At 35.0% G+C, this 22910-nt stretch overlaps 1 protein-coding gene across 1 annotated transcript in view; it reads right to left on the minus strand.

Moving 5' to 3' along the window:
• RALYL (RALY RNA binding protein like) overlaps positions 1-22910 on the minus strand; it is a 131719-nt gene that overhangs the window by 51200 nt on the left and 57609 nt on the right. The window contains exon 3 of the mRNA XM_022554992.2: positions 10375-10422. Coding sequence (XP_022410700.2) covers positions 10375-10422 — 48 coding nt within the window. The remainder of the gene's footprint in view (positions 1-10374; positions 10423-22910) is intronic.

The following is a 22910-nucleotide window of genomic DNA, read 5'->3' on the forward strand; positions in this document are numbered from 1 at the left end:
AGAACAAAGAGCTTTTCAATATGTTGAAATTATGTCGACCTTCATTCCCAAGTATATTTCTTTTCTTGGTTTAACAGATTTATCCATTTTAGGAACAGAAATATTCCTTTAACACATCAGATACTTATTAACACATAAGTGTGAAAGGAGGAATAGACCATGCAGAATCAGGGACAAAGAAAATTACTGTATGATCAGAAAACAGCTCAGAAGGAAAAAAAATTGGAGTATGTCTAGTTTAAAGAGGGCAGCTATAAGAGACAAATCAATATTGTTCCTTACCTCTCTCTAAGGATTTCCTTAAGTAATGAAAGGCTCAGCTGACTACAGAAAAAAGGAGGCTGAGTTTGAATGAAATGCCCATAGCATGAGGACAAACCTTTGTTGACTAAAGAACTGGTGGGAAATATTTATCAGGATAACTTTTTTACTATTCTGACTATTGGATAGACATGCAAATTGAGACTAGAGATATTTGTAGTTAGCTATTAAAAAATTCTCTAACAAAAAAGAATACCAGTAAAATTCTTTGAAGTTTCTGCTAAAAAGTGAAAAATGGTATTCACTACAACCAAGGCATTTTCATTAAACAATGAAAGGAATCAAAACTATAAGAATATTTACTCATTTATATAAATATATAATTAATAGATTCAAAGTTTCATATTATTTATACTGCATACACATAACAAATTTTTGTGTGACTTAGCACATTTGAGCAGCATAAAAGGGTCAGAGAAAAAAATATGATATATATATTCTATTTGCCAGTGAACCAGAGGTATTATTACTTTGTCTGCTATAAAGAAAATAGTGTTATTGACTTAGAATGATGATTATTATGTAGTTTATTGTGACACCATTATATGGATTACATTCTCATAACTGCTTTAAAACAGCCAATAAAAATAATGTGAAAGACAGAAATGAGAAAACTAGAACAGTTTTAAATTTTAAAATATCTAAAACCTTCTATAATAGGTTATTTCATAAAATTACATCTCATTTACACATACAGATGGAAATGTGATCATCTCTTTTTGGAAAATAGTAAATGAAATATAATAACAAGATACGCTGGTTTCCAAATATTCATTCATAAACAATGAAAACTATGACACTATGGAGAAGAAAAGTTGTATATAAAACACCTTTAAAGCAGAACTTAGTACTAGGATTGTCTTCTACATTAGAGAGCTAAACTGTCCAAAAATAATTTGGAAACATGCTAGGGAAATACTAAGAGATGTCTGGAAAGGAAAATAAATGAAACGAGACAGAGTTAAAGAGAGGTGTCATCCTCTGTGCATAAGCAAAATCCATTAGAGCCAAAGAACTGCCAGCAAATAGCAGGTCATGGATGTCAACACATTATAGTTTACTTCAAAAGATATAGACAGGATGAGGCTGAAAAGGGTTGTGAATCTCATTCATACCACTAAGGGCTGGAAAATCAAAAGGGTCAACTAAGCCTGCCCCTCATTTCAATCACAAAACAAAGTCTACATTACTTATTTATAAGTTGAAATCACAGAGCAACTTAAGTCAGTGAACCAAGATACTAAGGCACTTTTCATGAGCTAAAACACCCAGAGCTATTGAGCGAAAAGAAATATGACAATTGACTGATCTCTCCCAGGGTAGAAGTTGCTGCTTGAGATGAATGGCAAACTCTTTTGGAGGAACAATTTCCCCAGGACTTGAAAATGCAATTTAGCAGGTTCATTAAATAAACTACTCTATACACTGGGTTAAGAAAATTTCTAAAGCACAACTAAAATGTATAATGATGTAAAAATGCTATACTGGAAATGCAGGCCAAGTAAAGTCACCATATTCACTGCTACTTCAATTACAATGCAATTCAATAATATTTTAACTGCAATGTTTATCAATATTTCTATTGCTTCCCTCCAAACAGGGATTACAAAACTTCCAGTGTTGGCCAGGCCTACTCTCCTGTGGAGAAAAGAGAGCTACATTTGTTCACTGTACTTGTGACATACTTTTAGTATAGGATGTACATTTTAGTAAAATGCTCAGTGTGTGTTCTGTTCTTTGTTGTAAATTCCTATAGGAAGTAACCCTTGTTCTCTGAATATTTTGATGTGTTGCTTCAAAGAAACATGACTCCTTTCTCACCATGGAATCAGGTTTTACCAATTTATTCTGTCACTGTGTTGGGAAGATATGCGGCATCAGAACTTAATTTTTAAAAAGTGATATTGTAATATACAAACAAAGCTAAATGGGCATTTCATGTGAGAACATAATTTTAAATTTTAATGGAGTTGGGGTGTTTGTTAATTTTCACTGGGCAAAGTTGAGTTTACCAGAAATAAAAAGAAGGAAGACTGGGTATTGTCCTAAAGCATAAAAACATAACAAGATAAGGATGGGAAGGGGTCAGCTTTCTGGGATTGCAAGATGAGATGTAGGGGCTCTTCTAAATGCAGAAGGAAGTAGGTGAAAGGCAGGCTGTGAAGGAGACACAAGCATTGTCTTTCTCATCCGAATCCTGTCTATAGCAAATCAAAGAAAATAGTCCAACAAAAATTGCCATACAATAGAATTAAATGGAATCCAAATCTCCAAGGTCAGTTAAAGCTTAAAATTTCTTCCTTCCTCTTGTTTTTTTGTTCTTCCACTCCCAGAATTATATTCCCTTTCCTTTTCTGTAATTGTCCTTCATTTTCCCTAATATTATTAGAATACTGTTTTTCCCATAATGTTTACAGGTCAAATAGCTAATGATTTATAATGAAGTCAAACACATAATTCTCCCTTCCCTAAGGTCTATTTTAAAATAAAAACTTTAAAAGACCTACTTTCAATCAGTAAATAACATAAATGTAGTCAGATTTTAATAAAAGCAACAAATTGAGGACGTTTGAGGGTCTATTTTATTGAATAAACATTTCTACTTTTCATGTCCCCATTTCTTGTTTGGAATTTTGTTTTCTTTAATAATATCATTATTTCATGTATAATTTCATTATCAAGCAAAAGCTAAAAACTGGTAAACAATTTTAATATTGATTTACTTGATAAAAATAGACATACCTTGTCTCTAGAAAGAATAAGGATATTAGTTATTTTAATAAGCTGCTTTTTGGACAAAGGCAATTTAATGTTATATTGACATATAAAATGAATATAATTGTGAATTCTTGTTTTTACTAAAAGTTTATTATTATTAAACTTCAACAATAATAAAGCAACATTTACATGTATTTTCAGAAAAAAATACATGGAAAAAAAACAACTACCAATCTCTCACCCTAAAACAACTACTGTCATTCTCTATTTTTTTTTTTTCCACAAGCATCCATATTTTTCACATAACTGAAAACATAATATATGTACAGTCATGTATCCTGGCTAATTCTCTTTGATTTATATTAAAAATGTTTCTCAAGTTTGCTAAATGGTCTTCCTAATGTTTATTTTAATTGCTGTGGTGCATTTTCTCAAGTAGATACACCACAGATTAGTAAATCATTACTTGATTGATGGACTTTTGACTTGATGCCTATTTTTCACTGTCAACCAATGTGATTTTAAAATTCGTGAAAAAAAATGAAAATGTAATATTTGCATATTACACTGAACACTAAAATTTCATTTAGATAAATAGTAATTTAAGAAGCAGTAATTACCTGTTTTCTTCTAAATTTCCCTCATAAAAAAGAGTTTTTCATTTTCCTTATTTATGAACCCAAACTTACAGTCCCTATGTGGTTAAACGCTAACCAAACAATGTAGTCTGGACTTAGGGTTAAATAACTGACCTGCCCAGAGCCAAATTCTGACAACAAATTCAGGGCTGTGTTCTCACTGGGGTCTTTTAGCAGATAAATGAAGATCATTAACTCTAGGACCAGAGAAGATTTCCAGCTCTGTCTTGATTCAACCTTGCACCCTTCTGTCTTCAGCATGCTTAACTTCTGATAAAAATAGTCTATAAAACCAAATTAAGGTGCCTATTCATTTGTAAGAAAGGATATATTTGAAATCCACATGAATGATTCTAGCCTATTAGTATATCTGTTTTCTATACTGTTTGAACTACTCAAAATTCTGTTTATAATTTCTACCTGGACTTCAAATAAGCTTTTGGTTACAACTGAATCCGAAAATACTTTTTAGAAGCACACTTCACTTGAGACCAGCCAATGAGTAATTCTCATTTCTGTTTTTTCTCCCTAAACTTTTCCAAGATTTTCAGTGAAGCCACCCCTGCCAACAACCCACCCCACATCGGGCTCCATCCCCAATCTTGTACAAATGCTTCTTGAACATGCTTTTAAAGGGCTTTCTGAAATTGTCAATGATCTTTTTTTGGTGATATTTTGATCTTAACTTAATCTTTATATTTTGTACAATTTTTCTATCTTTTATATCTTGTATACAGCTTTGGGTAATTAAAAAGTGAATGTAATTAAATAGCAATGGTGAGGTTATAAATCAATAAAATGATTCTCCTATTTAATTCTTACAATTCTGTAATGTGTGTGTTGTTAAGCCATTTTGCCCATGAAGGAAACCTGTGAAAAAAGGATGAGATGACTCCCCCACGTTTAACCAGTCAACACATGCACACCGAGGCCTGAAACTTGCTTCTAACTCCAAATCACACCCTTTGTCAACTGGGCCATGCTACGGTTTCCAGTGTTTTAAGTGGAATGCCATTCTATCAGATGGTAATTTAAATTTGCACAATGAAACAGGCGTTGCTTCTTGCTAATACGTTTTTCCAGTATTCATGAATATATACTGTGCTCTATAATCAATGATCTGAGACAAGTGCAACTTGACACAGTATTTTTCATTAACTGCAACTCTGGTAGCTTCTCTTATGTTAATTTACACAAGGTCAAAATGGATCTAGATCTGAACAATACAGATTTTGAATCACTAATATATATATATATATATATATAATATGGAAAAGCAGCTCTGGCATTTCTTTTTCTCTGTCAATACACGTTTATTCATTACTGGAGGTTATAAATGGCTCAGTGCCTTTCTGATACTATTGAAAAAAGGTTGGATTAAAACTGCTAATATCTCAGAAATTGAAAACATTCCTCGGGGGTGTTCAATATAATTTTAGGTATACTCCTCCTTTCACTTTACTTGGAAGAGTATATATATTTATGTTTCATTTTAATAACATGTGATGTTTTTCATGTAGAGTCACACTTGACATTTTAAAAGACAATGCCACTGAATGCTGTAAATTATTGGGCAATTCTTTGTGTAATATAAAAAATGAAAGTTTAGAATAACCACTCAATTCTATTATTTAGTGATACTCTTCATGATCCCTGAAACCATGGATAGACACTAAATTAATTTTTGGAAAAATTACTGCTGGATAAATGTACCAAAACAATCACATTAAGATGGAACTTTGTGTAGAGAAGTTTTCTAAGCTGAAACAGTTTAATGGTTGAAAATCCCCAATTACATTAGAATTCCCAAAACTGGCAGAAATAGGCTAACAATAGGATGTAAATCAATGTCAGTTATTAAGGTATTATCTCTCAGCTTATGTGAGACATTCAGTCACATCTGGGGTTGGGAGTCTGCAAACCACATTTCTGTGGGGTCCAGCTGGCTCCTTGCTAGGCTCAGCCAATTAAGGACCTGAGAAGGAGGCTGGAAGAGGAAGAGAGGACTTGACCCTTCCTGCTTTGCTTCCTGTTTTTGTTTTGGGTCCCTTTTCTTGTCAGCGTTACTCCAGCCTTGTTTCTTAACCCTGGCAGCAAAAATTCATTCCAGTAGTAGCAACTGAATCCAGTTTGAGTAATTTTGCAACATTTGCAGAACAGTCTTCACACTTCCTCAGAGACCCTGGCACCAGTTGGTATTGCCCCCTTAGAGGTCTGGGTTCCAGCCCCACCGGTTCCCCCTCTGGGCTCAGATACAGCAGCAGCAGCTAAGCAGAACCTCCTACTCACATTGTGAGTTGTGCAAATCCCCTTTTCTACAGTGATATTTGATAATCCCATCTTTTCCTCTGTTTCCCCAACCCTAGAGGTGGTAGCTGCTTCCTGTAGTTTGCTAACTCCATCATATCACTGTGGGTTTTACTGTTGTTGTTTATTTGTTTTTGTCTTTTCAGTTCCTTAATACATAGAAAGTTTTTACAAGCAATTCTCCTTGTTCAACATAACTGTATGATTTCCGTTTTCCTGACAGAAAACCAAGCAGCATGGAGTAAATGGAAATAACTGAATGGTCTCTCTCTGCAGATAAGAGTGTTCAGCTGCAACTAGAATGTTCTGGGGGGGGGGTAGGAGGAGGGAAAACAGTGCAAACAGAATGATCCAGAGGTGTCACGATGGACTATTATGGAAGGACAACTGAGCAACCAGTGTATTGCTCAGTCATAGGGACACTGCTACATGAATAACAGTGTAAGAAACATATTCTCCATCACTGTTAATGGTTACTGTTAATGGTTACTAGTAGCTAACATGGATTAAGCACAAAAAACATACCAGGCATAATGCAGGTCATAAAAATATGTTACTTCATTTAATCCTCAAAACAATCTTTTGAGGTAGGCATTAATTTCATGCTCACTTCATAGATGAGACAATAGTTTTTGTGGTATTAAATAAGTTGTCCAAGTTTGCACCACTAGTAAAAAGAGAAAAAAAAATTGACCATAACTACAAGCAGAGAGTAACTAAGGAGGAATTAGTGTGGATAAAACTGTTAACACTGACTTGGTAAGCTTTTTCTCTTCTCCAGCCTCTCCACTCTGTTTTCCTTTCCTGGGGATCTATGTTCACAGGGAACTCCTGACTACCTCTACTAGTGGCAGATGCTTCTGTCTTCCTTAGCCAAGTGAAAAAATGAAACATAAACTAATGAGGGCACAGACTGCTCAGAGAGTCTATTAGCAATACACCCATACTGATCTTTGAACACTTATAAACCAAACAGATTTTATATAAGACAAATAAATGATTTTGGAAATTGTTCAGAGTTAGCTTTTTTGTGTAGTGGAGTGTCATCTGAAAGCTTCAGGCTCTGTAATTATTTGCTGATTAAGGCTCTTGCTCTTTTGCATGTAAAATCTGCCTATCTGCCTATCTATCATCTGTCTAATCTATCTAATGATTTTTATTCATAAAATGCAAATGCAAATATTGGCTTCATTTTAAAAATGAAAAAACTGAAAACCTGCCTAGTTGCCCAAAGTTACAGGTTAATTACCAGAACTTGGGTCTCCTACCATCTACTTCATTTTAGGTAGAAATTCTTTCAATGTGGAAGGAAATCACATGATAGAAAATACTTAAGAGATTACAATGCAAAAGCATTTTCATATTAACAGATTAAAAGACAATGTATATTAATTGAAAACTTTATTCATAGCAATGAAGACAGTGTTCTGCATCCTGAAACATAAAAGCATATCAGAAAATGTTTTTTCATTTGTCAAAAACTAAAATTTACATTTGTCAAAAACTAAAATTTTTAAATAAAGAATATCTAAATGTTATCTTTCGTAGTAACTGGGATTATTTTAATGCTGTCAGATCTTCACATCATTAGGACAAGTTATTATAAGCTATTTAATATTTAAAATAAAATATTATATTTTATAGAAATTATAAAAACTATTTGAGAAAACCATCCTTAAAAATTCATGTTTGGTCATAAAGGGTTGACTAGAGAAATCATTTGCTTAACTAAGTAGTTTGAACATAGTGGTGATAAAGATATGGTTGTGGATCTAATTTCCATGCAGATAAGCCTATTTCCTGTTATGTAAAACCATAGACTGACATTGCTCCTCTTCTGTTTTGCGTATCCACACAGTTGGTTGTTGAGTATAAATGGAGACCTAGTTTATGGTTGTAGTTCTCCCACTAATTAACTATGTGACCTTGGAGAAAACGAACTGTCTCTAAATCTAAGGAGATGAATTAATCACAAAAATTGAGTATCCACTATGTGTGAGACTTGATGATAGTCCCTGAGGATACAATAAGCAAAACTGAGCATCTTCCCTGCCCTTTTGGAGGAAGGAAGGACATAAATCAAATACTGTTGTTGCAGAGAGAAATATAGCAATAAAAACCAGGAACAGTGCTGTGAAGGAATAGTAACAGGTGCTGAGAGGGGAACAGAGGAACCTCATTTAGTCTCAGGGAGGTGTTCATGCTGAGATCTGAAGGATGAAGTCAAGTTAACTAGACGGTGGAGTGAGGTATGAGAAGGAGCAATCAGAAGAAGGTCCCCAGGCAGGAAGGAACACCGTGTTCTTGTGGAACTGAAAAAGGACCCTCATGGCTGGAGCAGAGAGAACAAGACCCTTACAAGGGATTATGAAGTTTCTTCCCTATTTAAAATGTCTATTCTGTTTTTCTCTGTTTGCATTTTTATGCCTTGGAATTTTTGTTTGTTTGAATGAATTTATTTACAATTAAAGACTTAAACAATATTTACTTAACTTAACTTAACAATTAAAGACTTAAACAATCATTTTGTGTGTGTGTGTGTGGTCCAATGATCTATCTACACACAGTCAGTCCTTGTTTTGTATATCTCTAATATCTCAATTGCCAATGCTTAGTTAAATAATACCAGTCCCCCAACAGCAAAAAACAAATTTCAGTTACCACATATATATTAACTGTGAGTAATTTCGTAAAGTCCAAGCTTTGCTGCTAGTTTTTCAGTCCACAAATCAATAAGTAAATGACAGATGCTCATGATGATCAGTGGCCAATCACATCACCTCTTTCAAAGTCTGTCAGTGATTTGTCCCTGTGCATCTGTTAGTTCACACACGGATAGCAAATGTGTAGTTGTATTGTTTCCTTGTCTGCTGGTGATAAATCCATGTGGCATTTTATAAAAATGGATAATAAAAAGAAGGGATTGGTGCAGCAAAGAATTGAAAAGTAACACTGGAAATAAAATTAAAATTAAATGTAAATGGAATTAGAGGAGAAATAGCTGACTATAGGGCTGTGGACACTCTTGTATTCAAGAGACTCTACAGGTGGAGGCAGAGGAACTTAGTAAAATAAAATATATTTTTTTATTCCAAATATATATATTACATCCGATATGTTTATATGAATTTTAAGTAGTATGCTCCCCAGAAAGCCCTAAGGATTGATTTGCACAGCATAAAAATGGCCCTGAATGCCAAAAAGTTCCTTCAAAATCCACAAAGCTATTTGATATACAGTTTACCTGAAAAAAAAAAAAATTCCCACAAGGTATCATAAATTGACTTCCTTAAACATGATGCCCACAGATGAAGCAAAATAGTGGTTTAAGCCAGAGATAAATGCATTCCTTTACATAAAATTACATCTAAAAGGAAAATATCAGAAATTAAAGATGTTATATTAAAATATGCAATTGTAAGTTGAAATTAAAACATATTGACATAAATGAAGAAAGTGGTTGTGATGTGCTGGAAGGGGACAAAGATGTCCCAGAGGAAGTGACACTTGGCAAAAGAACCACACACTGAGGGAAGTCTCAGAGGTAGTTCACAATATTAATAAAATGTCAAAGCTGATCCAGTCTTGGGAGTATGACAATTCACCAAGGGATAAAAGAGGTGCTTTCTCCATATTATAATAAAAGAAGAAGGCAAGTGCTGTTCAAATTACTTTTGATAAGTCTTTCTTTTACAAAGAAATGAAGCACACTAATTCTCAGTATTTTTACATAACAGTGTTAAAATTTTAAATTAGTGTACTAAATAGCTATTAGTTTCACTGTATTTTCCTATACGTATGAAGAGGGAATTTAAATATATGTATACATGTGTAAATATGTATATTTATAACATAAAAGAGTTTTTAATGTTTTGACAAAAAATTGTTAAAGGTCATGAAAAAATCCTATTTCCCCCCATTGATTATTAACATCACTCTGCATGGTTTTCTTTTATGGTCACACACTGCTATGCAAAGCAAGAATTGTCCTTAATTTTCACTGAATCTATGTGTTGTATGAAAGCAGATGTATTTTAGAAGGTTGTACTCATTTTCTGAATTTATAAATCTCTCAGTCTTGAAGAATTCCAAGTCACCTACCCATCTGGAAAATAATATGGGTTAATTAAATCTTTAGAATATCATCCAAACATTAGAAACCAAATTTTAGGCTTAAGCACCTCTGAATTCTGAAAGTCCAAGATCTACTATATTTCAGTATGTACAATCAAAATAGAAAAATCTGGCTATCTTATATTTTATTGGGACTTTTTTTTTACTGTAAAATATTATTTAAATGTATTAATCAATAATACCTGTGAATGAAATGTACAGAACAGTTAAAATATAATTTAAGTCAAAGGGAAAGAAGGATGAGAAATTTACATACCTATTGTAGAAATCATCTCTGTAGTAATCATAGTCAAAGACATAACCACTAAGGAGGGAAACAAAAAATTATTTGTTGACAACAGCAATTTTGGTATTAATTTATAATGTAATAGCAATACATTTGTTACTTTTAAATATTTATTTTTCAATGTAATTATGTATCCAAAGGGCTTTACAAGATAATGTCTAATTGGATATAATGCCGTATCAAACTCATTATATGTTTGACAATGAAAAGACTGATAATGGATTGAGTGGTTTGGAATGGAAAATGAGAGCAGAAATCAAAATTAATTTTTTAATACTTGAACTACTTGTAGGACCATTTTTTTACCCCAGACAAGATATAATATAGCTATCCTTTTTTCCAAGGTATATATACTGAGGCTAAATGAGCATTAAACAAATGGTATAGAAATAATATAAATGAAAGGGTTTAATGACGCATTCATTGTTAGAAAAGTAAATAGAAATGTAGCTTCCTCAGAAATCCAGCATTTCCTTTTTATTCTAAAAACTTGTGATTCAATACTTTATATAGAGAAAAATTTAAAAAAAAACACTTTGAGTCTTACCAACAATAACAATAATTTAGGGCATTTAAATAGGAATTAATAAGTACATTTTAGTGATAATATTATTAACAAGCTCCTTAAAGGAATGTAAAAAAAATTTCCCCCATCCACTTGTACAATTGTTGTTTACAAAGCACTTTATATGAATTATTTCCTTTTAATTTTAAGTCCTCACAACAACTCTGTTGGATACTATAACTGGAAAAAACTAATGTGCACGGGACCTAAGGGGCTAGCTCAAATTTTTATCACTAGTAAGTGACAGAGCTGAAGCTTCAGAGAAAGACTTCTGAATCCATGTCTGGAGCTATTTTTTATGACACCATGCAACACTCCCCAGCTTGGAAGAAATTTAATCTCGTGATGAATGGAGTATCTCTACTGCAGGGGAGTAATCATTTAAAATGTTTATTCATTTTTTATTGTTGTAATATATATATATATATAAAACATAAAATTTACCTTTCTAAGCTTTCTGTAGTCAATTTTTAATGCCAAAATTCAGTGGCATTAAGTACATTCACAATGTTGTGCAAACATCACCATTAACCATTTCCAAAATTTTTTATCATCCCAAACTGAAACTCTGTATCCATTAAACAATACTTCTCCATTCCCTTCTTCCCCTGCCCCCGCCCACCAAGCCCCAGTGACTGCTCCTGTTGCTATGAATTTCCCTATTCTAGGTACCTCATATACGTGGAATCATACAATATTTGTCCTTTTTTGTTTGGCTTATCTTACTTAGCATAATATTTCAAGGTTTATCGATGTTGTAACATATCATAATTCCATTTTTTTATAACTAAATAATACTTCATTGTATATATATACTTTTTGTTTACCTATTCATCCATTAATAGACATCTGGGTTGTTTCCACTTCTTGGCTGTTGTGAATAGTGCTACAATGAACATCAGTGCACAAGCATTTGTTAGAGTTCCTGCTTTCATCCCCTTTGGGTATATGCCTAAAAAGAGTATTGCTGGGTCATATGGTAATTCTGTGTTTAACCACTGTACAACAGGCAAGTCATTTTATATTCCCCAGATGGTCAACTTAATGGTCCTTTACTTTCTAACTATTCTTATGTTAGGAAAATTGAAAGAACATATTGAGGAGGGTTTGTTATTCCTGGTTTTCTGGATAAGTGTATGTATTTGTCCTGACACTCGTTACATATGGCAGGGTGGAGAAAACCTGCTATAGCATACATAGCCCATCAGAGAGGGTTGGTTTCACCTCCAACCAGTCTAATGGAACACAATGACTTTGAACTCAAGTTCTGAAGTGCAAAGTGGAGACCTATTCCATGTGAGTGTCTGATGGAAGACCAAGCATTGTCTAGCCAGAGCAGTGCTGCTGTATATCTACCTCTGCAAACAAAGGAAGACAATGAGACCACTGCTGAAGCAGTAAGAACAAAAGTAACCCTTTTGGCCCACAGTCACAGATTAAGTCGTAATGTTTAATGCTTTAGTTGATATTGCTGGTGTTAGACTCAACTATGATGTTGTGTTGAGGGATTTTAAAGAAAACATACTGGCTAGCACCAAATCCAAGGTATAAATTTCACCTCAAAAGTTTCCTGAAATAGCAGTACATATAATTTTCATTGTGATTTGGTTTCTTCTGCAGATAAGGGATATGATGACACTTTATCCAAACTTTTGTTTGGAAGTCTCAAGTTTAAGGTTATGCTACTTTCATACACATTTGTCATGAGTCATCATTGTTGTACCTTATGGCTGATTATTTTTAAGAACATGTTGGTAGATCTCCACAGCTTATTTATCTTACAACTGAAAGTTCTTACACTTTGACCAGCCCCATTTCTTTCAACTCCAGCCCCAGCCAACTACCATTTTACTGTTTCTATGGGTTTGGCTTTTCAGATTCCACATATAAGTGATACCATGCAGGATTTGTCTTTCTCTGACTTAATTCACTTAGCATAATGCCCTCAAGGTCTATCATGTTTTCACAAATGGCAAGATTTCCTTCTTTCTCATGGCTGAATAATATTTCATTGAATATACATACCACATCTTTATCCATCCATTTGATGACAGATACTTAAGAAACGATCATTTTGTGGTATGATGGACATGTTAACTAACTCTATGGTGGTAATCATTTTGCAATATATAAGTGTGTCAAATTAACATCTTGTATACCTTAAGCTTATACAATATGTCAATTATACCTCAATAAAGCTGGGGGGAAAAAGAATATGTTTGTTGAATACAAGTGTACGTATAATAATATTCATGTTTGGATAACACAAATGAAGTTCCCAACAGCCAAAGCAAAGAAAAAAAAGATAATCAAAACAATATATCATTTTAAGAATTTTGTTGAGACTTTGTTTATGAAACATGATGCCTGGGGAAGGAAACATTCTAGTTACTGAAACATTATTCTTGATGCTTTTCCGTACATAATCTGATTTAACCTTAACAGTAGCCTCTAAGATGTAGAGTGTTATCCTAATTTTACAGGACACTGAGGTCTAGATATATTAAATATCCTAAATAACACAGATAAGTAGTCTAGTACAGCATAGTCATTCATATGCTCATTTGCCAAAACTTGAGTAAGGACCTATGTGTCAGGAACTGTAAGAGGCACTTGCATTTAGAAGTGAAATTATTCTGTCTTTGTTCAGGAATCTCACAGTCTAGTGGTGATCAAGATGGCCTTAATATCCTGCCCAGCTTGCCTAAACTATAGATTTCTTCCTGAATATAGTCCTCTGACCTCTCTTTTCTTAGAGCATTTACTTCAGAAAACTTGTAATTGTATTGATAAATTCTCTGACATTTTGACATGTAAATATTCTCCCAGCCTCTTGCCTTGTCTTTCTTAAGGACCTGGGAACTATCTTAGAAATTAAATAATAACAGTCATAATAATGATAATAATTAAATAATGTTGAGAAGTTACTGATTCTAATACATTAATTTGATATTAACCTAAGCATCAGACATGGTGATAGACATTTTAGATGCATTAAATAGCTATTGCTTGATAGGACAGTAATTTCCACACAGTGCTAATTCTCAGTATTTTCAGATGTGACCAAATAGAGAGAGAAAAGTGGCTAAAGTGTTTTACCTTTTTTTCTGAAACTCTTTTAAAATACATTATAACTTCAGAGAGTGGAGTTTAATAGCAAGAAGAAAATATGAACTATTATTAATGTGATGACAGTGACGATTCTACTCATGTCTTATACCTTTAAGAAATACTTCAATAATTTACCAGCCTTCTGGAAATTGAAAAGTGCATGAGAAAAAAAAATATTTTTATTTTTCTCAGTCTATGCTTAACTTATCTTGTCCAATCTGCTTATTTTTTGTTCAACCTGACTGCTAAGGCATATTTACAAGAACAAGTTATAGCTAAGCATCCTAAATTGATCTCCAAGTTCCACTTTCTGCCATCATAAACTCAATTTTACTTGTCAAGTTAAAACTGAAATAAAATGCACAAACAAATCTGTATAATCTTGGCAAGGCTGCTTTTGTCTTAATGGTCTGGATTTTAGCAGAAATGCCATGGCTGTAGTTGGCTCAGGTCATAAGCTGTAAAATCAAGCTGGATTTCCAAGGAAGAGGAAGAGATTCAAGGAGATGAGTCACCACGGGGCAAGTCTGATTCATGCCTGCTGTGCTTTCCTCAGTATCTTTCCCGCCCTCAGTTCTTTGTTTTTTTTTTTTTTTTTTTTTGTCTTTATTTTTTCCTCCTGCAGATTCTCTCTCTCTCTCTCTTAAAAATCTCTTCTGTTTTCTTTCTGTGTCAATCTCTATTTGAAGTTAGATGTCAAAAAATGGCATTTCCAGGAGTCATATTCAGCATTACAAGGTATTTTATGTATCCTGAACCGTATTGGTAGGAAAAACTTGTCTTTCACATTAAGAAAGATCCCCATTCCCCGCTATAAGCCAAGAGTGGTGCTGTTATGCTCATGAGTTAATATATTTTGGCTTTTAAAGGAGGAACCTTTGCAACTTTCACTGTGGTAGTTTTCTGTGACAATCTGGTTCTTAGGCCATTGAAATAAAAATGATAATAAATTAGATGTTTAAGGCATTGTCCAGGAGGAAGCTAATTCCTGTAAATGTCGTTTTTGCCCTTTGGGGGCATGGTCAGTGCTAAAGGGCAAGTAATTGACTTTTTAGAAAACTGAAACAGTAGTTTTGAATGTTTAACACAAACAAAGAGTTTATATTTGAAATTTTAAATCTTGAACACATTTACAACTTTTATTCTACTTTACAATGTATCTATATTCTGTTTGCTCAGATTCCCTCAAACTTTAATGGGAAATAGGAAGTGGTAAAGTGATTGTGTAGAGCTGCACATTCACTCTTTTATTTTAACATCTTTATTGGAGTATAATTGCTTTACATTTTTGTGTTAGTTTCTGCTGTATAACAAAGTGAATCAGCTATACGTACACATATATCCCCATATGCCCTCCCTCTTGCGTCTCCCTTCACCCTCCCTATCCCACCCCTCTAGGTGATCACAAAGCACCGAGCTGGTCTTCCTGTGCTATGCAGCTGCTTCCCACTACCTATCAATTTTACATTTGGTAGGGTATATATGTCAAAGCTACTCTCTCACTGCATCACTACTTACACTTCCCTCTTCCCGTGTCCTCAAGCCCATACTCTACATCTGTGTCTTTACTCCTGTCCTGCCCCTATGTTCTTCGGAACCATTATTTTTTGTAGATTCCATATATATGTGTTAGCATATGGTATTTGTTTTTCTCTTTCGGACTTACTTCACTCTGTATGACAGACTCTAGGTCCATCCAGCTCACTACAAATAATTTCATTTCTTCTTATGAGTTAATAATATTGCATTGTATATATGTGTCACATCTTCTTTATCCATTCATCTGTTGATGGACACTTAAGTTGCTTCTATGTCCTGGCAATTGTGAATAGATCTGCAATGAATATTGTGGTACATGATTCTTTTTGAATTATGGTTTTCTCAGAGTATATGCCCAGTAGTGGGATTGCTGGGTCATATGGTAGTTCTATTTTTAGTTTTTTAAGGAACATCCATACAGTTGTCCACAATGGCTTTATCAATTTACATTCCAACTAACGGTGCAAGAGGGTACCCTTTTCTCCACACCTTCTCCAGCATTTACTGTTTGTAGATTTTGCGATGATACCCATTCTTACTGGTGTGAGGTGATACCTAATTTTAGTTTTGACTTACACTTCTCTAACGATTAGTGATGCTGAACATCCTTTTATGTGTTTGTTGGCAATCTGTATACCTTCTTTGGAGAAATGTCTAGATCTTCTGCCAATTTTTGGATTGGGCTGTTTGTTTTTTTGATATTGAGCTGCATGAGCTGCTTGTATATTTTGGAGTCTAATCCTTTGTCAGTTGCTTCGTTTGCAAATATATTCTCCAGTCTGGTTGTCTTTTCATCTTGTTTATGGTTTCCTTTGCTGTGCAAAAGCTTTTAAGTTTCATTAGCTCCCATTTGTTTATTTTTGTTTTTATTTCCATTTCTCTAGGAGGTAGTCCAGAAAGGATCTTGCTGTGATTTATGTCATAGAGTATTCTGCCTATGTTTTCCTCTAAGAGTTTTACAGTGTCTGGCCTTACATTTAGGTCTTTAATCTATTTTGAGCTTATTTTTGTATATGGTGTTTGGGAGTGTTCTAATTTGATTCTTTTCCATGTAGCTGTCCAGTTTTCCCAGGACCACTTATTGAAGAGGCTGTCTTTTCTCCACTGTATACTCTTGCCTCCTTTAACAAAAATAAGGTGACCATATGTGCGTGGGTTTATCTCTGGGTTTTCTATCTGGTTCAATTGATCTATATTTCTGTTTTTGTGCCAGTACCATACTGTCTTGATTACTGTGGCTTTGTAGTGTAGTCTGAAGTCAGGGAGCCTGATTCCTCCAGCTCCGTTTTTCTTTCTCAAGATTGCTTTGGCATTCAGGGTCTTTTGTGTTTCCACAAATTGTGATTTTTTTTGTTCTCATTCTGTGAAAAATGCCAATGGTAGTTTGATAGGGATTGCATTGAATCTGTAGATTGCTTTGGGTAGTTTTCTCATTTTCACAATGTTGATTCTTCCAATCCAAGAACATGGTATATCTCTCCATCTGTTGGTATCATCTTTAATTTCCTTCATCAGTGTCTTAAAGTTTTCTGCATACAGGTCTTTTATATCTCTAGGTAGGTTTACTCCTAGGTATTTTATTCTTTTTGTTGCAATGGTAAATGGGAGTGTTTTCTTGATTTCACTTTCAGATTTTTCATCATTAGTATATAGGAATGCCAGAGATTTCTGTGCATTAACTTTGTATCCTGCTACTTTACCAAATTCATTGATTAGCTCTAGTAGTACTCTGGTAGCATCTTTAGGATTCTCTATGTATAGTATCTTGTCATCTGTGAACAATGACAGTTTTACTTCTTCTTTTCCAGTTTGGATTCCTTTTATTTCCTTTTCTTTTCTGATTGCTGTGGCTAAAACTTTGAAAATGATGTTGAATAGTAGTGGTGAGGGTGGCAACCTTGTTTTGTTCCTGACCTTAGTGGAAATGGTTTCAGTTTTTCAACATTGAGAATGATGTTGGCTGTGGCTTGTCATATATGGCCTTTATTATGTTGAGGTAAGTTCCTTCCCTGCCTTCTTTCTGGATGGTTTTTATAATAAATGGGTGTTGAAATTTGTCAAAAGCTTTCTCTCCAACGATTGAGAGGATCATATGGTTTTTCTCCTTCAGTTTGTTAATATGGTGTATCACATTGATTGATTTGCATATATTGAAGAATCCTTGCATTCCTGGGATAAACCTCACTTTATCATGTTGTATGATCCTTTTAATGTGCTGTTGGATTCTGTTTGCTAGTATTTTTTTGAGGATTTTGCATCTATGTTCATCAGTGATATTGGCCTGCAGTTTTATTTTTTGTGTGACATCTTTGTCTGGTTTTGGTAACAGGGTGATGATGGCCTCATAGAATGAGTTTGGGAGTGTTCCAAAATATGTGGGTGCTATATTATGGAAGAGTTTGAGAAAGATAGGTGTTACGTTTTCTGTAAATGTTTGATGGAATTCACCTGTGAATGCATCTCGTCCTGGGCTTTGGGTTCTTAGAAGACTTTTAATCACAGTTTCCATTTCAGTGCTTGTGATTGGCCTGTTTAAATTCTCTATTTCTTCCTGGTTCAGTCTCAGAAGGTTGTGATTTTCTAAGAATTTGTCCATTTCTTCCAGGTTGTCCATTTTATTGGCATAGAGTTGCTTGTAGTAATCTCTGATGATCCTTAATATTTCTGCAGTATCAGTTGTTACTTCTCCTTTTTCATTTCTAATCCTGTTGATTTGAGCCTTCTCCCTTTTTTTCTTGATGAGTCTGGCTAATGCTTTATCATTTTTTTTTATCTTCTCAAAGAACCAGATTTAATTTTATTGATCTTTCTATCACTTCCTTCATTTCCTTTTCATTTATTTCTGATCTGATCTTTATGATTTCTTTCCTACTGCTGAATTTGGGGTTTGTTTTTCTTTCTCTAATTTCTTTATGTGTAAGGTTAGGTTGTTTATTTGAGATTTTTCTTTTTAATTGAGGTAGGATAGTATTCCTATAAACGTCCCTCTTAAAACTGATTTTGCTGCATCCCATAGTTTTGGGTCATTGTGTTTTCATTGTCATTTGTTTCTAGGTATTTTTTGATTTCCTCTGATTTCTTCAGTGATCTCTTGGTTATTTAGTAGTGTGTTGTTTAGCCTCCATGTGCATCTATTTTTTTTACAGTTTTTTTCCTGTAATTGTTATGTATTCTCATAGTGTTGTGGTCAGAAAAGACACTTGATACGATTTCAATTTTCTTATATTTACCAGAGCTTCATTTTGACCCAAGATATGATCTATCCTGGAGAATGTTCCATGAGCTCTTGAGGAGAAAGTGTATTCTGTTGTTTTTGGATGCAATGTCCTATAAATATCAATTAAGTCCATTTTGTTTAATGCGTCATTTAAAGTTTGTGTTTCCTTATTTATTTTTATTTCAGATGATTTATCGACTGTTGAAAATGAGGTTTTAAAGTCCCCTACTATTATTGTGTTACTGTTGATTTCTCCTCTTATGGCTATTAGCATTTTCCTAATGTATTGAGGTACTCCTATGTTGGGTGCATAAATATTTACAATTGTTATTTCTTCTTCTTGGATTGATGTCTCGATCATGATGTAGTGTCCTTCATTGTCTCTTGTCTTTATTTTAAAGTCTATTTTGTCTGTTATGATAATTGCTACTCCATCTTTCTTTTAATTTCCATTTGCATGGAATATCTTTTTCTATTCCCTCATTTTCAGTCTGTATGTTTCCCTATGTCTTAAGTGGGTCTCCTGTAGACAGCATATATACGGGTCTTGTTTTTGTATCCACTCAGCCTGTCTATGTATTTTGGTTGGAACATTTAATCCATTTATGTTTAAGGTAATCATCAATATGTATGTTCCTATTATCACTTTCTTAATTGTTTTGTGATTGTTGTTGTAGTTGTTTTCCTTCTCTTCCGTTTCTGGCCTAGAGAAGTTCCTTAGCACTTGTTGTAAAGCTGGTTTGGTGGTGCTGAATTCTCTTAGCTTTTGCTTGTCTGTAAAGGTTTTAATTTCTCCTTTGAATGTAAATGAGATCCTTGCTGGGTAAAGTAATCTTGGTTGTAGTTTTTCCCCCTTCATCACTTTAAATATGTCCTGCCACTCCCTTCTGACTTGCAGAGTTTCTGCTGAAAGATCAGCTGTTAACCTTATGGGGATTCCCTTGTATGTTATTTGTTGCTTTTCCCTTGCTGTTTTTAATATTTTTTCTTTTGTATTTAATCTTTCATAGTTTGATTAATATTTGTCTTGGCATGTTTCTCCTTGGATTTATCCTGTATCGGACTCTCTGTGCTTCCTGGACTTGACTGACTCTTTCATTTCCCATGTTAGGGAAGTTTTCAATTATAATCTCTTCAAATATTTTCTCAGTCCCTTTTATTCTCTCTTCTTCTTCTGGGACACCAATAATTCGAATGTTTGTGTGCTTAATGTTGTCCCAGAGGTCTCTGAGACTGTGCTCAATTCTTTTCATTCTTTTTTATTTATTCTGCTCTTCAGTAGTTATTTCCCCTATTTTTTTTAACATCTTTATTGGGGTATAATTGCTTTACAATGGTGTTTTAATTTCTGCTTTATAACAAAGCGAATCAGTTATACATATACATATGTTCCCATATCTCTTCCCTCTTGCGTCTCCCTCCCTCCCACCCTCCCTATCCCACCCCTATTTCTCCTATTTTATCTTCCAAGTCACTTATCTGTTCTTCTACCTCAGTTATTCTGCTATTGATTCCTTGTGGAAAATTTTTAATTTCATTTATTGCATTGTTCATCATTGTTTGTTTGCTCTTTAGGTTTTCTAGCTCCTTCTTAAACATTTCTTGTATTTTCTCCATTCTATTTCCAAGATTTTGCATCATCTTTACTATCATTACTCTGAATTCTTTTTCAGGAAGACTGCTTATTTCCTCTTCATGTGTTTGGTCTGGTGAGTTTTTCCTTGTTCCTCCATCTGCTGTGTGTTTCTGTTTTCTCATTTTGCTTAACTTACTGTGTTTGGGATCTCCTTTTCACAGGCTTCAGGTTCATAATTCCCATTGTTTTTGGTGTCTGCCCCCAGTAGGTAAGGTTGTTTCAGTGGGTTGTGTTGGCTTCCTTGTGGAGGGGACTGGTGCCTGTGTTCTGGTGAATGAGGCTGGATCTTGTCTTTCTGGTGGGTAGGACCCCATCTGCTTGTGTGTTTTGGGGTATCTGTGAACTTACTATGACTTTAGGCAGCCTCTCTGCTAATGGGTGGGGATGTGTTCCTGTCTTGCTAGTTGTTTGGCATGGGGCGACCAGCACTGGAGTTTGCTGATTGTTGAGTGGAGGTGTGTCTTAGCCTTGAGACAGAGATCTCTGGGGGAGCTGATTGATATTATGTGGGGCTGGGAGGTCTCTGGTGGTCTAATGTCCTGAACCTGGCTCTTCCACCTCAGAGGCTCAGTCCTGACACCCGGCCAGAGCACCAAGATGCTGTCAGCCACATGGCTCAGAAGAAAATGGAGAAAAAGGAAGAAAGAAAGAAAGAAAGAAAGAAGAAAGAAAGAAAGAAAGAAAGAAGGAAAGAAAGTTATTAAAATAAAAAAAATTATTAAAGTAAGAAAATTAAAAAATAATTAAAGGAAAGAGAAGAGACCAACCAAACCTATAAGGAAATTCACCAATGATAAGAAGTGCTAAATACTAAATTAAGATAAAAATAATAATCAGAAACTAGTCAGTCGCATACAGCACACCCCTGGTCTATAGTTTCTCCCAAAGTCCACTGCCCCAATTTTGGGATGATTATTTGTCTATTCATGTATTCCACAGATGCAGTGTACATCAAGTTGATTGTGGAGATTTAATCCACTGCTCCTGTGGCTGCTGGGAAAAATTTCCCTTTCTCTTCTTTGTTTGCACAGCGCCCAGGTTTCAGCTTTGGATTTGGCCCCACCTCTTCATATAGGTCGCCCTCTGGAGTCTGTTCTTTACCCAGACAGGAGGGGGTTAAAGCAGCAGCTGATTAGGGGGCTCTGGCTCACTCAGGCCTGGGAGGGAGGGGTACGGAATGCAGGGTGAGCCTGCGGAGGAAGAGGCCAGCATGATATTGCAACAACCTGAGGCACACCATGTGTTCTCCCCGGGAAGTTGTCCCTGGATCACGGAACCCTGGCAGTGGCATGCTGCACAGGCTCCTGTTGTGGGGGAGGTGTGGACTGTGAGCTGTGCTTGCACATGGGATTCTTCGTGGCTGCAGCAGCAGCCTTAGCATCTCATGCCCGTCTCTGGTGTCCACGGTCGTAGCCACAGCTTGTGCACATCTCTGAAGCTCATTTAGGCAGTGTTCTGAAACTCCTCTCCTCGTGCATGCTGATACAATGGTCTCTTGCCTCTTAGGCAGTTCCAGACTTTTTCCTGGACTCCCTCTTGGTTAGCTGTGGTGCACTAGCTCCCTTCAGGCTGTGTTCACACAGCCAACCCATCCTCTCCCTGGAATCTGACCTCCAAAGCTGGAGCCTCAGCTCTCAGCCCCCACCTGCTCTGGCAGGTGAGCAGACAATCCTCTCAGGCTGGTGAGTGCTGGTCGCCACCAATCCTCTGTGCGGGAATCTCTCTGCTTTGCCCTCTGCACCACTGTTGCTGCACTCTACTCTATGTCTCTGAAGCTTCCCCTGCCCTGCCCACCCTCCCGTTTCCACCAGTGAAGGGGCTTCCCAGTGTGTGGAAACTTTTCCTCCTTCACAGCTCCCTCCCTCTGGTGCTGGTCCTGTCCCTATTCTTTTGTCTCTTTTTTCTTTTGCACTACCCAGGTAAATTACACTGTTTTTCATTACTGGAGATTAAATGAGATGTAGTAACTTTCCAGGAATTTCATTTAAACTTTTTAAATAATAGAAGAAGAAATCACAACTCATTGGGTTTTGCAGTATATATGGTCCATTTTATATAATCCCTTTTGAATTCATAAAACCAGCTTTATTTGAGTAAACTAATACACAGAAGTATTTATTTTAATTTTCTATCACAGAACATCATTAAAATATAATCTGAAGAATATTAATAAATTTCCTAGCACAAGGAGGGAGCATTTTTAATGGTTTCTTAACAGACATCCTACTAATAATGATTGGAACCTTCTCAATTACTATATCTTGATCCCTAAATTAAATTGAATAATCAGTTATTGAATACTTATTGTAAGGAAAATACTGGGAGTTGTGAATAATAATATCATATCAGTAGAACGTGGCTTCTAGCCTCAAGCTTTAAGGGATTAGGCAAATACAATCTAGTTTAAGGGACTAGACAAATACATATATGAACATAAT

This window comes from Delphinapterus leucas, chromosome 17, assembly GCF_059928025.1.
Source record: "Delphinapterus leucas isolate spDelLeu-1000000601 "Yukka" chromosome 17, BTC_Dleu_Yukka2, whole genome shotgun sequence".
In the NCBI taxonomy this organism is placed as follows: domain Eukaryota; kingdom Metazoa; phylum Chordata; class Mammalia; order Artiodactyla; family Monodontidae; genus Delphinapterus; species Delphinapterus leucas.